At 60.4% G+C, this 13575-nt stretch overlaps 1 protein-coding gene across 6 annotated transcripts in view; it reads right to left on the bottom strand.

The window, feature by feature from the left end:
* Positions 1-323: 323 nt before the first annotated feature.
* TTC7B (tetratricopeptide repeat domain 7B) overlaps positions 324-13575 on the bottom strand; it is a 191992-nt gene continuing 178740 nt past the window's right edge. For all 6 annotated transcript variants that reach the window (XM_070414930.1, XM_070414946.1, XM_070414963.1 and 3 more), the window contains one exon: positions 324-1283. In XM_070414930.1, coding sequence (XP_070271031.1) covers positions 1062-1283 — 222 coding nt within the window. In that variant the 3' untranslated portion in view covers positions 324-1061. The remainder of the gene's footprint in view (positions 1284-13575) is intronic.

Here is a 13575-nt window from a genome sequence, read left to right as displayed (position 1 = left end):
TGGCGGCTGGGGGGCTGCTGCGATTCTAGCTTCTCTGCTCAGGTTTAAGTTCAGCAGAAGAGTGAGAGCCTTTCGTTGCAGCTCCCACTCTGATTGGACCACTTCAGGCACATGCTCATTCCTGGTCCTCTGTGGCTGTGAATGCTGGATGTTGATTGGCCAGACCTGAGTCACATGCTCCAACCCCAGATAAGTGGGGAGAGTTGGGAAAGGTGAATTCCCACACTAAAATCAGGTGGCCCCAGGTGCAGACAGCTCCTCACCCACCCCGGGAACTGAGCCTTAAGCTTCTGTGTGCATTCACTAACGACATAGGCAATGGGTCCATTTAAAAATCTTTTTATTATTAACATCATCTTCCCATTTAGCCAAGTGTCTGTCATGTATAAGGAATGTCGGTAAATATTCCATTTGAAGCTTCTTTGTACATCTTTCCATTGATAAATAAACTCTGAATTCACATAAAAAAGTTAAACTTAAATAACTCATATTTCCTTCTCTTGTAACAGGCATATATTGGCAAAATATAAATATTCTTGGACTCAGGCTTTGTTCTAAGTGAGGACAGTAATTCATCACATGGTACAAGTATCAACAACAAAACCAAGAAGTCGTTGGCCGGAGTCCTGGCTTGAGGTGGGAAAAGAAGATTCACATTTGGTTTCTGGGCCAGGGGTGGGGCAGGGGGGCGAGGAGGAGAGAACAGCTTTCTTTACAGCTCTGATAAAAATAATCTGTGCTGCCACGGAATTTTAACTTTGAGTATATTCTTCTACATTTGCGGATTATTTCCATAACCATGTCACTTAAAACTCAGATGTCAACTAACAAGATATGGCACATAATCCCTGTTGAGCAACGTCAGTAGATTCAGAAATGGTCATTGGGCGGCCGAGGCCACAGGCGTGCACGCGGGAGAGCGATGATGCGGGGTGGTCTGGTCAGATCACTGTGGCCAGTCGCACGTCCACCCAGGGCCTCGGTGTGGCAGACTTGTCCCCTCGGGGCACCCCAGGTGGGGCCTCCGGGCCTGAGCGGCTGCCAGGCTGCCGGGCGCCTGCTCAGAGCACCCGGGGGATGATGGTGAAGGGCACCGCGGGGCTGCTGGCCTCCAGCTCCAAGGCCATCAGGAAGCACTCGGTGGCGGCTGTGTCATTGCCCTGAGCCTGGAGGACCTCGCCCAGCCCGTTCCAGACCTCGTGGGCCGTGGAGTTCACCTGCACCGCGTCCCGGAGAATCTTCTCCGCGAGGCTGTAGCGGCGCAGCTGATGAAGGATCAGGGCCTGTAGGCATCAGAGAGACAGACAGACAGACAGACAGACAGACAGTCAGCTCGGGGCTGCCATCTGTCCTTGGGTTTCAGCAAGTCCCTTGGAGGCAGGCATGTGTCTGCTTAGGCTGGGCTTGCAATGAGCTCAAGTTCTCCTGCACTTGGGGCACCGGCCAGAGCAGCCACCTGAACCGGATAAGTGCTGACATTCAGCCGCTTTTGAATGAGAAATAAGCCATTTCACACAGTTCATCTGAATATTTAACACCGGGAGTGAACCTCCGGGAGCGGACGGTCTGTTCTGACCCAGTGGGCTGTCCTGTACGTACCAACTGACACCTGCCCCAAAAGTGGGGGGCGGGGTGACCCACGGCCAGCACGGACTGGGGCTTCCTGGCAGGGAGACGGTTAGCAGTGATAGCAGTGACACAGCAGATGCTTTCGCGGTGTTGATGACACCAGGCACGGTTCTAAGTGCCTATGTTAGTTCATTCAGTTCAGCTGGGGAGCCCCCAAGGCACGTTCACATGGGCACGGGCACCTGGCGTATGGCCTGCTCTTATTGCTGCGGAGAAAGAGCCCGCAGTGGGGGAGTACCTGATGGGCAGCAGAGAACTAACCGCAGGCTCCAGGGTTCCTCCCCCGGCTGCAGGTGAGAGTCACACAGCTAGCTGCCTCAGCGGCCAGGGCGGCCCTCCCACCGCCTTCCCACCTCCTCACTGCCTGAAATCCATCTGGGAGGAGCCGGGCAGGGAGGGGGGGAGATGGGGGCGGGGCGGGGGGTGAGCAAGCACATCCAGCTCCTCGGTGGTGCTCTCCCCACTCTGGTCCTTTAGAGAAAAGCCCAGAGCGCAAAACCCTCACTTCCCAACCTCGCAGGGCAGGTGGGAGAATCGGAGGCCACCTGCCCAGGTTGCAGTCAACAGGATGTGAGGGCTAATGAGTTCCTGCCTCTTTCTTCCGGGGGAGGTAATCAGCTGGAGCTCCCCCTAGAACATTCCCACTTACCCAGCAGAGAAGCGAGGGCGGGAGGGGTTCTGGGTGCTGGCAACCAGCAGCAGGCGAAAAGATGACAGAGGAGCCCCATCACCCCCCCCCCCCCCCCCCCCCGAGGCATGGCTTTCTCAGGGCATCTAAAGTGCTGAATGCACGCCACCTTTTCTGAGTGGCTCGCTCTACGTGGCAGGGAGACACACGGCGTGTGCTTGGCAAGGGGGTGAGGGGGACACGCCACTTGGCAGGATGGAAAGAGGCCTCTTTGGTTACTTGGCTGCAGGTAGAGACTGTAATTGAGGTCACACCACGCTGGACACGTGTTCACATGGCCACCTCTTTAGATTCAAGGAGACAAGGTGCAGAAAGGCCAAGTGTCTTGCCCAGGGTCACAGAGCCAATGAGCACGGAGCTGCTGGCCAGCCCGGGGCTGCCTGAGGCCCAAGGCCCCGTCCTCCCCAGCGTGCCACCGCCTCTGCCGCTTCTGGCTTCTGCCGCTTTAAGAGCCAAGCCCGGAGCCCCTGAGGCGCTAACCCAGTTACATCTGAGCAGCAGCAGATGGGCAGCTGCCCTGCTGTCTCTTCCCTTTCATTTCTCCAGCCACTGGCTGCCGCTCCTTGTCCCGCTCATGGCCGAGAAGTGGCTCCTCTCCAGGGCACAGATTTGCCCCGGCTCCGGATGCCTGTTGGGAGCCAGGAGATTCGCTCAAGGACTGGGAAGGCTCCTTGCCCCCGTTCGTACCCTCAGACTGGCTGTGATTTTGAGGCCTGGGATGGCTACAGGTGCCAAAGGACCGGGGGGTCCTGTTAGCCACCAAGTGGACCAAGAAGATGTGGGCCCAGGAGGAGCAGGGCCTCAGCCCAGCCGGAGTGAGACAGAGGCCACCATTCTCAGCAGCAATGACTTGCAACGCCCCCTCCACCCGACCCCCTGCTGGAGTGGCAACAAGGCCACCAGTCCTTGTGCTGGGCATTTTACTTAGAACGGGGCCAGCTCCTGGATCTGGGTGCAGCTTACCATGGGGTGCCAGAGGGTCTATGGCAGGGGTAAGTCTACCTGCCCCCCACAAGCTGGCAGAGAACCAGCCGAAGGGCTAGTCTGCCCATCACCCTCAGCGCTGGGCAGCCAGGAGCCTGTGGGTCTCGTGTTCCAGGGCTCCTGTGGGCTTGGATGTCCCGCCTGAACTCACATGCCGAGCTAGGAACAGGCTGCGCTTCCCGGTGACCCCGAAGCTTCCTGAGCAATCTGGTTAGCAGGACTAATGCCGAAAGCTGGAGCTGCCCCGGGAGACATCACAGACTTGCCAGGGGCTGCCAGCTCGGGCTGGGCAAGCGAATGAAACTCGGCCCCTCCCCAGTGCCCCGGTAAGCCAAGCGCAGCCCAGAAACCAGTCACACAAGGAATCAACCAGAACAATCTCCGGCTGGGGTCCGGCCACTGCTGGGGGCCAGCGGTGCTGGCGGGTGGGCCAGAGGCGGCTGGGACCTGGACGTGCTGGATGTCAGGACTGCCTCCCCACCCAAGCCCCTCTGCTGTGTGAGGCCTTCCCCGGCTGGGATGTGCTCTTAGGTCCTAGAACCCGGACACTTTCCCCAATTCTACAGGCCCTGCCTCCCCTCTTCCCCGAAGATCCAAGGCCCAATTCCTGAGGCTGACATTTAACTACCAGGATTCTCCCCACCAGCTGTACCCAACTTCCTCCCAGTATGAACTCCGTGGTTCAGACAGCCCAGGAGTATCTGGAGGATGCAGCTCCCCTCCCCCTCCCCAACCTTAGCCAGTCCCAGCCTGGGCCCCCCACCGGGGAGCCATCTATTCCAGTCCATCTGCCCAGAGCCCTGACGATGGATCCAGGGCCAGGTCCCACTGGCCCCGCAGCAGCGCTACCTGGAGCACACGGCCCGCTCCCAGCCCTCCAGGCTGGTAGGAGACAGATTCCGATGATTGACATTTCATTACCACAATCACCTGCCCTCCCCTGTATCAAAATCCCCAAACCACCGGAATGCCTGCCCAGGTCCCAGCCATGTGCTGGGGACCCAGGGGAGGGCACGAAGCAGTCCTGCTCTCCAAGCTCGGGGCCCAGTGAAAATCCTAATGCAGCCAAGCGACTGCTCTGTGCCAGGCGCCCGGCTACGCCAGGGCAGGCAGGCACCCTCGCTCACCTCTAAGACCTGCCTGAGACGCGCCTGCAGGGGAAGCGCCGGAGCTGAGATTCGAACTCTCGCGCTGGCCTTCCTTTCTCCTCTCGGGGAGGATGTGCAAACAAACTCCCACCTGTCGCCACCCTGCCTTCCTGGAGCCACTGGGGGTGAGGAGGCAGCTGGGACCGCCTCCTGAGAAGGGGGACCCACTGAGGAGGTGGCTTGTTAGTCCCTTTCTTCAGACACAAACGAAGACGGCCTCCCAAGCTTAGCCTGTAATTATTATAATCAGGTCTTTTGTACATTAAGCTCTTAGTGCTGCACCAAATTGGAAATAAGGGATTAAATTAAACCTGTTATTTCAAACGAGACAAAATGGACTTGGCTAGTTGGAGGACAATTAGCACCTTCCCCACTCATGTCTTTGTGTGAGTGTGGTAATTGCTGCCACATGCGGAGGGCGCCCGGGCCTGCGGGCTGCCATGCCCCAGGCTTCCTGGGCAGCCCTGGCTCAGGCCAACATCGGGGCTGCAGGACAAAGCCCTTTTGGGAGGTTTTAGACACCCCCCTGTGCTGTGCTCAAGTGCCAAGTCAGCCCTCCGGGCTCAAGGCCGAGTCACGGGCCACTGCTTGCCCTCTAGGTCTAGGAGACAGGGAGATGGCATCGCGCATGAAAGCATCCTTCCCCAGCCAAGCCACTGCTAAAAAGAAGCCACAAGGCTCAGCTCTGGCTGGGGGTCAACCTCCGCCCCCGCCCCTGGGGGCTGCTTTTTCCCAGGCAAGAGGCTCTGGAAAGCACACATTCAGCCGCAGGATGGAGATGAACACCTCCCCTGTGCTTTCCTTGCGGGCCTGGCTGCTGCTGCTGCAGACTCCTCGCGGGCCCTGCTCTGGGCAGGCTGCCCTCGCTGCGGCAGAGCCGGCCTGCGTTCCGCAGAGGCTGCGGGACCCACCAAGGCCAGGGCAGGGGAGGAAGTCCGGTGTCAGGTGGGACAGGAGCCCTTAAAGATCCTCTGTCCCATTCTGGGTTGCAAACGACGCCATCACACCACGGCAGGGATGGGGGTGGGAATTAGGGCAGGGCCGTCAGGAGGTCCTTCAAAAATACCAATCCACCTGGAGACACAGGCACGGACCCACAGGCTCTATTAACATACTGTGCACGGGATCACAACCAACATGTCCTATGTCTCCGGTTAAAAAGTGCTTCACAACTGTGCTGGGTGGTAGGGACTGATTCATCCAGGTGGCTCACCTCCTCCTCTGCTCCCATGAGGCTTTGCTGCGCCTGCCTGGAGGATGGTCGTCTCTGCACCCCCAAGCCTGACGCCGCCCAGCAGGGAGGCGGTCCCCAGGGAGAGGTGCTCTGTTCCCACAGGAGCCCAAAGGGTTGCCATGGCCGCCCCTTAAGCTGGCTGCTCCTGCGCCACAGACCTGACACGGCTCCCCAGGAAAACCCGGAACCACCTACTGCCCGCTGGTCCTACACTCTTCGTTGTTGTTAATCCTCACCTGAGGATATTTTTTCCATTGCTTTTTAGAGAGAGGGAAGGGGGGGGGCGTGGGGGAGGGAAGGAGAGGGAGAGAGGGAGAGAGACAGACAGACAGACAGACATGTGAGAGGACACATCAACTGGTTGCCTTCTGGCACGCACCCTGGCCAGAGCCAGGGATTGAACCTGCAACCCAGGTACGTGCCCTTGACGGGGAATCGAACCTGCGACCTTTGAGTGCTCAGGATGATGCTCTAACCACGGAGAACACCAGCCAGGGCTGGTCCTACACTGCTTTACCGATGAGGAAACAGGGGCCAGAGAGGAAAAGAGCCTCGCTCCAGGCCCTGACCTGCTGAACACCGAAGAGGCTAGAGTCTCACTAGCCGCTAGACCCTGAAGGTGTCAGGAGGAGAGGCCCGGCATGTGGCGAGTCCCCACGGTTCAGACTCAGAGCACAGTGCTCAACCCCAGCTGCTCTCTGCTTGTCCTGCCAGGGCGATGGGCCTGGCACAGGGAGAGCTTTCTGGAAGACTACCAGGCCCGCAAGAGTGGTTTCTAGAAGCCAGGAGGGAACGAGGACCCCACAGGAGCCCCTGCCCTCCCAGGGAAGTCTGCGTTAGGGGAACTGTAAGCCTCACATGGGAAAACCAGCACACTCCCACCGCTGTTTCTGTCCAGGTGTCTGCATTTTCCTTCCTGAGGCGGCGGCGGGCCAGAGGGAAGCAGGGGGAGTGAGTGGTGGTCTCAGAACGTGCACAGACTGCGGCCAGTGCCGCCCCGAGGAGACCACGGGAGCCGCGGCTTTGAAAGGATCTCCCTGGAGCAGCTCTGGGAACACAGAGCCCGTGCAGGCCCCCAGCCCTTGCTCCCGGGCGCTCGTCCTCTGGTGAGCACCACAGGCACCGTCAGTCTGAGCAGGAGTGTTTTGTGGGCGCGGCTGAGGGGGGCCCTGAGCCCCGCCCCACCTTCCAACCGTGCCTTGAAAAGGAAGGGGACACATGCAGCGGGCAGTGCCCGGCGCCCCCACCTGGATGCCCGCACTCCGTGGGGCCCGGCCCACGCTGGGCTCTGTTTTGTGTCTCCCTCTGTTTGTGTTCAGAGCTTAGAAATCGCAGAGCTTGCCAGGGGCTGATGTGAGTCCCTGCCAGCTCCACCTGCCCAGGAGGGCCGGCCTCACCAGGCCAGGCGGCCCACAGAGCCAGATCCTGGTGCCCTGCTGAGGCCCAGGGCGGCCGAGACCCACACCCGTGCCCACCGGAGCTCCGGATGCGCCGGTTCACACTGCGACTCAGCCCTTCCCTAGGTCAGTCAAGGGCGAGTCAAGGACGTCCTAGAGAAGACCCCCCTGGGAGTCCGAGTCCCTTTTCCTCTCGGCATCTCTGAAGTGTGGGTGAGGACTGGAGTGAGGCTGGTCTTTCTGTTTTGGCGATTTTGTTCAATTTGACAGTTTCCCCACCGGCCAAGCAGCCAGTCCTGACCACCTCGCCCCCATCTAAGCGGCGTGCTCAGCAGCTGGCACCTGCTGGTCTCCAAGCCCCACCCACCCTGCCCCTGGCCCTGGGGTGAGGGGACCAAATATTCATGAGGCCGGCTTCAGAGCAACAAAGGGCTGCAGGTGTCCTGTGCTGGGACTGGACGAAGAGCACGAAGAGCACGAGGGGCACAGGAGGGAGGGAAAGTGCGCTGAGCGGCTCCTGGCGGAGGGCCTGCCGCATTGGGGAGCAGCTCCTGATGGAGGCAGGCTCCGGGGACTGGCCTTTCTCCATCTCTGACGGGGCTGGAGACTGACAGGGACTCTCCCGGCCGCCCTGTGGCCTCTGTCCTCCACGACTCCCACTCCCCCTGCTCACATGTCAGAACTAAAACCGGGGGTGCCCCTCCCCTTACTCCTCTGCAAGTTAACTAAACCATGTGCCCGTGACCTCAGGCCACCATGGGGTGCAGTGCCCAGGGAGAAGCCTGTGGCCCCAGCAACCAATAAGGAGAGGGGGTCTGGGGCAGAGGGCGGGCAGGAGGCCGTAGTCTGGCACTAAGCAGACACCTCTGGAGGCGCTCCCTCACCAGTGTGTGCTGTGAAGGGTGCTGAGTACTCCAGAGGGAGGAGGGAAAGACCCAGCCCCCCCTCCCGCCCCCCGCTGCCCGGGGTGACCACAGGCAGCCAGAGAGCGGCCCACACCTCTGCTCACTCAGGGTATCTGACGGCTGCAGGAGGCTGCGCTCTCATGGGGCCCCTTTTCCAGGTCAAATGTTTTATTTGAAGAAATGTGCCTTTTGGGGACCAGACCTTTCCAGCATTGAAATCAACTCAGAAGGAAACAAAACTCAATTTTTCAAAAACCTCTTAGTTTTCTAAGCCAGAGGCCAGCTAGCTCTGCAAGCAGAAACCCTCGGGGTTAGCAGGGGGCCTGGGCCTCCGCTCTGTGACATACAAGCCCCTCTGCTGTCCCCGACGGGCAGCCTCCTACTCTTGCTTGCACCCTCCAGTGACCGGGAGCTCACCACTTCCCCAGGTGCCCACACCTTCAGTGGGCAGTCTGAACTGTTGGTTAAAAACGTGGAGCCCTAAGGAGCCCTTTTATCTAATTCCCACTCTCTGATGTTTGCTGAGTCTTCTGGGGTCGGGCAGAGTCCCCTCCCCCTCCTACCTGACAGCCCTTCAGGGTCTGAAGAAGCTTCCAGAACAGCCCCACACAACCCCTCCACTCATTCCAGAGAAATGGTAGAGAAATGGCAGATCCAGACCTGCCCCAGCTCCTCTGCCTCCCGGAGCTCAGCTGCTTAACCTGGCACCTGCAGGAGGCCTCGCCGTGGGTTCCAGCGAAGGAGCCAGTAAGCCCAGGAAAGCGTGCCCCCCCGCCCCCGCTGCCCCCCTTTAAAGCATCTGACTCACAGCATCTGCTAAAAGCTGCTTTCCTCCAGGATGGCTGGGAGACTCTGATGCCAGGGGTGACCACCAGCAGGGAGGCTGGGGCGGTCTGGCCTTGAGACCACCTCACAGACTCAGGCCCCTGGGCCCCAAATTTCCTCTGGCCTAATTTCTTTGAAACGGGTGCTTCAGCACTGGTGCCGAAATCCCCCAGGCTGTGGTGGCTTTTAGAGAACAGTCACTGGGGGTGGGGGTGGGGGGACATTGAGGGAAGGGCCCACAGTGAGCCTGCCAGCAGCTTCCAAGTAGCAGAGACCCACACCTGCCCCCTCTCGGCAGCAGGCACCGAGCGGCCAGGGGTGGCGGAGAAGGACACCAACACTCCCAAAGGGCCCGCCTCTTTATTAACAGGCAGGAAATGGGCACCTGGGCGGGAAAGCACGGGCCGAGATCACAGTGAGCTGACAGCCTCTGGGGGCCAGGTTTCCAGGGGGCTCCTTCCCTTGGCTACAACCAAAGCTGTTCTAGTTCTTTCCTTCCTCCTGTCTCCTTCCGCCCACAGACTCCTGTTACGCGCCCGAGCTCATTCCTGCACCCAGGCACCAAGCACGGTGCCGGCACGGGCGCTCAGGGCCCGGCTGTCACTCCGGCCAGGCTCCCTGCCTCTGCCTGGACAGGGGGGTGTGGTGTGGGTCCTGCCCGAGACACACGCCGTGAGCGGGCAGGGCCATCTCTCATGTGGGGAGGCAGCAGAGCGAGGCCTGCTGGAAGGATAACAAGGCGCTCCACCCCACCCCCTTCTCTTTAAGCCAATGGGAAGGCTAGGGCGCAGAGTCGGGGTGACTAGCTCAGGGCCCTGTAGCTACAGAGGAGGAGCTGCCACCCCTGCCCGTAAGAGCTTCCTGGGCCATGTCTGGCCCTGGGTGTCTAATTCTTCCGGGAGGAGACGCCTCTTCCAGATCATACCTGACAGGTGTGGGGCAGGCTCCCGCCTCTCTGCAGCCACACCTGGGAGGGCAGGCACCTGGCCCAGGTACCAAGCCAGGTGAAGGCCAAGCTGGCTTCAGAACGCAGGTGTCCTGGGCCAGCTCAGGGCTCTGTGCTCCCATCAGGCTGCCCTGCCGGGGTCTCTAGAGAGGGTGTTGGGCATTTGGGGGTCTTGGAGCCGCATTCCAAGAGGGCTCCGCTGGTTAGCTGGCGCTGCACCCCATGGCTCACAGCGGGGCGCCCAGGGCATAACCCTTCTTGGGGGAGAAGTTCTGGGGCACTCAGGCAGGGCACTCAGAACTCAAGAGCGCCTCCAGCTCCGTGTGGTGGCTGCCAGACTCCAGGGGCGCCAGACCGTGGGCTCTCCAGACCCAGGCTGGAGCGGGGCCCCCTCTGATGGGGCCCGGAAGGTAAGGCACAGAGTCCCCTCAGTGTGGATGCCGCTGCAGAGCAGGATGGGCCACAGCCCAGCTCCCTCCCTGCACCCCTCCCCCCAGCAGCACTGCCTCCTGAGCTCATCGAAGACAAGCCCCTGGAGACGAGGCCATTTAGGCAACTGGTCAAACTCCAAGCCAGAGGTGGGGTACACTGTGCCCCTGGCAGTCCCCCACCCCACCTCCAAGCCAGCGACCGAGAACCTCGGGTCCTTTTACTCTGCGGGATCAGGAAGAGGGGAAGGATGGCTTCCCCTCAATAAGGATGTCTGAGCTCCTCTGACTTCAGGGGGCTGCTTCCTCCTGGGAACATAGAGCGAAGGCGTTGGGAGCCGCTCCCTCTTTCACCCCAGTCCTCCCTGCACCAGCCCAGCCCTGGCAGGGGAATCACTTTTATCCTAGTGCCCGGTGTCCCACCAGGCCACAGGGTGATGGGGTCCCAGCCCCCGGGCGGAGGGGCTCCCTGCAGCCCCAGGCAGAGCATCAGAACTCAAGAGTGCCCCCAGAAACACCAGGTGAGCACCCCCCAAGCTCTACGGTGATGACCTAACTCAGGGGTCCTCAAACTTTTTAAACAGGGGGCCAGTTCACTGTCCCTCAGACCATTGGAGGGCTGGACTATAGTTTAAATAAAAAACTATGAACAAGTTCCTATGCACACTGCACATATCTTATTTTGAAGTAAAAAAAACAAAACGGGAACAAATACAATCTTTGTACTTGCATGTGGCCCGCGGGCCGTAGTTTGAGGACCCCTGACTACTGAAGGAAAGTCAGCAAGTCCCGCGCAACCTCAGGGCACCCCAGCGAGAAGGACTCTCAGGTCAGCATCTGTGCTGGGCAGGAGGCCCTGGAGGGGTGAAGGGGGCAGGAGGAAGCCTTGGGGTCCCAGAAAGATGTGGGGAGCTGGGCATCTCCTTCCTACGGTTGGTAACAGTCCTGAGGAAGCTCCAGCCTCCCCTCCCCAGGTGGCCGTTTGAAGTACAAGCTCTGCTGCTGCAGTGGCACCAGCCCAGAGGCTCCGCGTGGACAGGAACGCTAACCACCAGCTCTTAGCAGAGAGAAAGCGCAGTCTGACCCGGTGCCCTGGGACCTGCCTCACCCAGCCCATGACTTCTATGGTGCTAACACTGTCCACTGGTGATGGGCAAGAGACTCCTGTTGACTGATTTGTACATCTCCCTGGCTGACATTTCTTTTTATCCACCTCCCCCAACAACCAGTCGCGCAGAGGCGACAGCACAGGGTGGCCTGGAAGTCGGCGCTTCCCCACACCCATCCTCGTAGGGGAAAGTTTGGTGCTAATCACCCTCCCAAGCTGAGGCCCAGCCTCCCACCCTCAGGGGACAGCGTCCACCCCAGGCCCGCGGAGCCCAGCTGAGCAACGTGGGCCTCTGGGAAGCTGTGAGCGCAGGCTCAGCCTTCCCCTGGGGCCCGGAACCTGCTTGCACAGGTGAGAGCAGCAGCCCAGGTGGCCACAGAGCTCCTCCGGGGCGGGTGGGGCAGACACACACTCCACGGGGGATGGTGGGAGAGAGACAGGACTCCAGGGGGTGGGGGAGTGGAGGTTCTCCATGGTCAGAAACAGTCCCCTCGTGACCACCACAGAGCTGAGAGGGGGTTTCCCGGGAGAAGCCAAGAGTGTGAGGGCCCTTCAAATGACCCCGCCAGGCCCTCGCCAGGCCTCTGTCCGTGTCAGCCCGTCCTCAGACAGGGTATGGGGTGGGCGTCACAGTACCTGGGTCTGACCGTTTATCACCAACTGAAAACAAAGGCCTGTCCCAGCTGTTCCAATACAGTGAGAAGTCCTGGCCCCACTGGGCAGGACAAGGCTGGAGAGGTCACACCGGGAGGACGCCCTCCCGGGCCTGGTCCGAGGTCCACCACCCACTGCCCACCTTAGAGCCTGCTCTCAGCCTCAGGACCCAGTGGACAGGAGGAAATGCCTGCTGACGGAACGGCAGTCCCAGTCCCTGGCAAGTGCCCGCCCGGTGCACTGTAGGCACTCAATAGATGACTGTGGCCTGGGTGCCAGGGCCCAGCTCCACGCAGCCGCCCACTCCCGTCCAGCCCAGGGTCCCGATGAGGAGGGCACAGGGATGATTTTGCACCAACTTGCACCTCTGGGTGCAGTGGACCTGTGCCCCGGCAGGAGTGGAGAGGGTGCTGTCGGGGTGGCTCCATGGTGTGTGCCCCGCAGCCACGAAAGCTAGCAAGGCTTCTAGGCCACTGCCCCCACCCCCGCCCGAACCCACCTGGGGATGCAGGCTCCATCTGGATTTCATGGGGAACGGGGCTACACAAGCAGCAAGCCAGAGTGCTCCCACAGTCCCTGCTGGGGCTGCCCCCCGGAGTCCCGCCCTGGGGTTGCCCTGTGCCCACGGCAGCTGGGGAGGGACAGTTCTCGACACAAAGGCCGGTGATTCGGTGATTCACTACCTGCCACGGGGAATGTGGTCATTTTGTCGAGTACCTTCCCCCTCTCTGCCGGGATCTGGCACCGACTATTTTTCCATTTTCAACAGGAACAGACAGGAATGATAAGATACTTTGTGATGGGAGGAGGATTGGAATTGATAAGACTTGGAAAATATTTTTCCACTAATAACAAGAGGACGCACACATGGAATCAGGCAGGAAGGTGGGGGGCGGTGGGGAGGGGGGCGGGCTTGCTCTGCTTGGCGCCCCTGGTGTGACAGCAGGGAAAGCTGTGATTTAGAGAGGAAAGGCAACAAGGCTGTTTGCTCGGAAACAGGGCTCTGGTCATAAACTCCCCCTCCCCGCGGGCCCCTCCCCCCCCCCCCCCCCCCCCCCCCCCAGAGTCAGAGAGCAGCAGTGGCCACGGGGAACCTGGGGAACTGCTGCTGCTGCAGAAATGGAACAGACACGGAGCCTGGCACTTTCCTGTCCTACACAGATGAGCTCCTGTCCTTGGCCACTTCAACATGGAACAAATCAGTGTCAAGATTGGAGCCATTTCCTCCCACGTCCCGGTCAGCCCCGGTGGGAACAGCACACCGATGGTCCCTCCTCTGAACAGTGGGCGTTGGGCCGAGCGGATGTGTGCGGCCACCTGCTGGGCTCACAGGAGCACGGAGCCCGCCCAAGCCCAGCGCCTGTGCAGGGATCCACAATGGACCCCGAGGGGCTGAACACCACTCGGAGGGAGACGGAGGAAATTGGAGAGGAAATTAAAGCCACCACGAATATTGCTCCTGGTGGTTAGGCCACGTGACTCGCACACTGTGTGGGCTTAGGAAAGACAACGCTGCCCGGCTCGCTGCGGTGCACAGAGGGGCCGCTGCAGCCAGCAGTGACCTGCCTGAAGGCGCTGTCTGCCCGGGGGCTGAGGGGTTTGGGCCCCAGCCTCCCTGCAACCCACCTG

The sequence above is a fragment of the Myotis yumanensis genome, unplaced genomic scaffold, assembly GCF_028538775.1.
Source record: "Myotis yumanensis isolate MYYU_CA2020_CCGP unplaced genomic scaffold, mMyoYum1.0.hap1 SCAF_1, whole genome shotgun sequence".
Taxonomy (NCBI): Eukaryota; Metazoa; Chordata; class Mammalia; order Chiroptera; family Vespertilionidae; genus Myotis; species Myotis yumanensis.
Note: the sequence above shows the minus strand (reverse complement) of the source record. Positions and strands in the feature narration are given on the sequence as shown.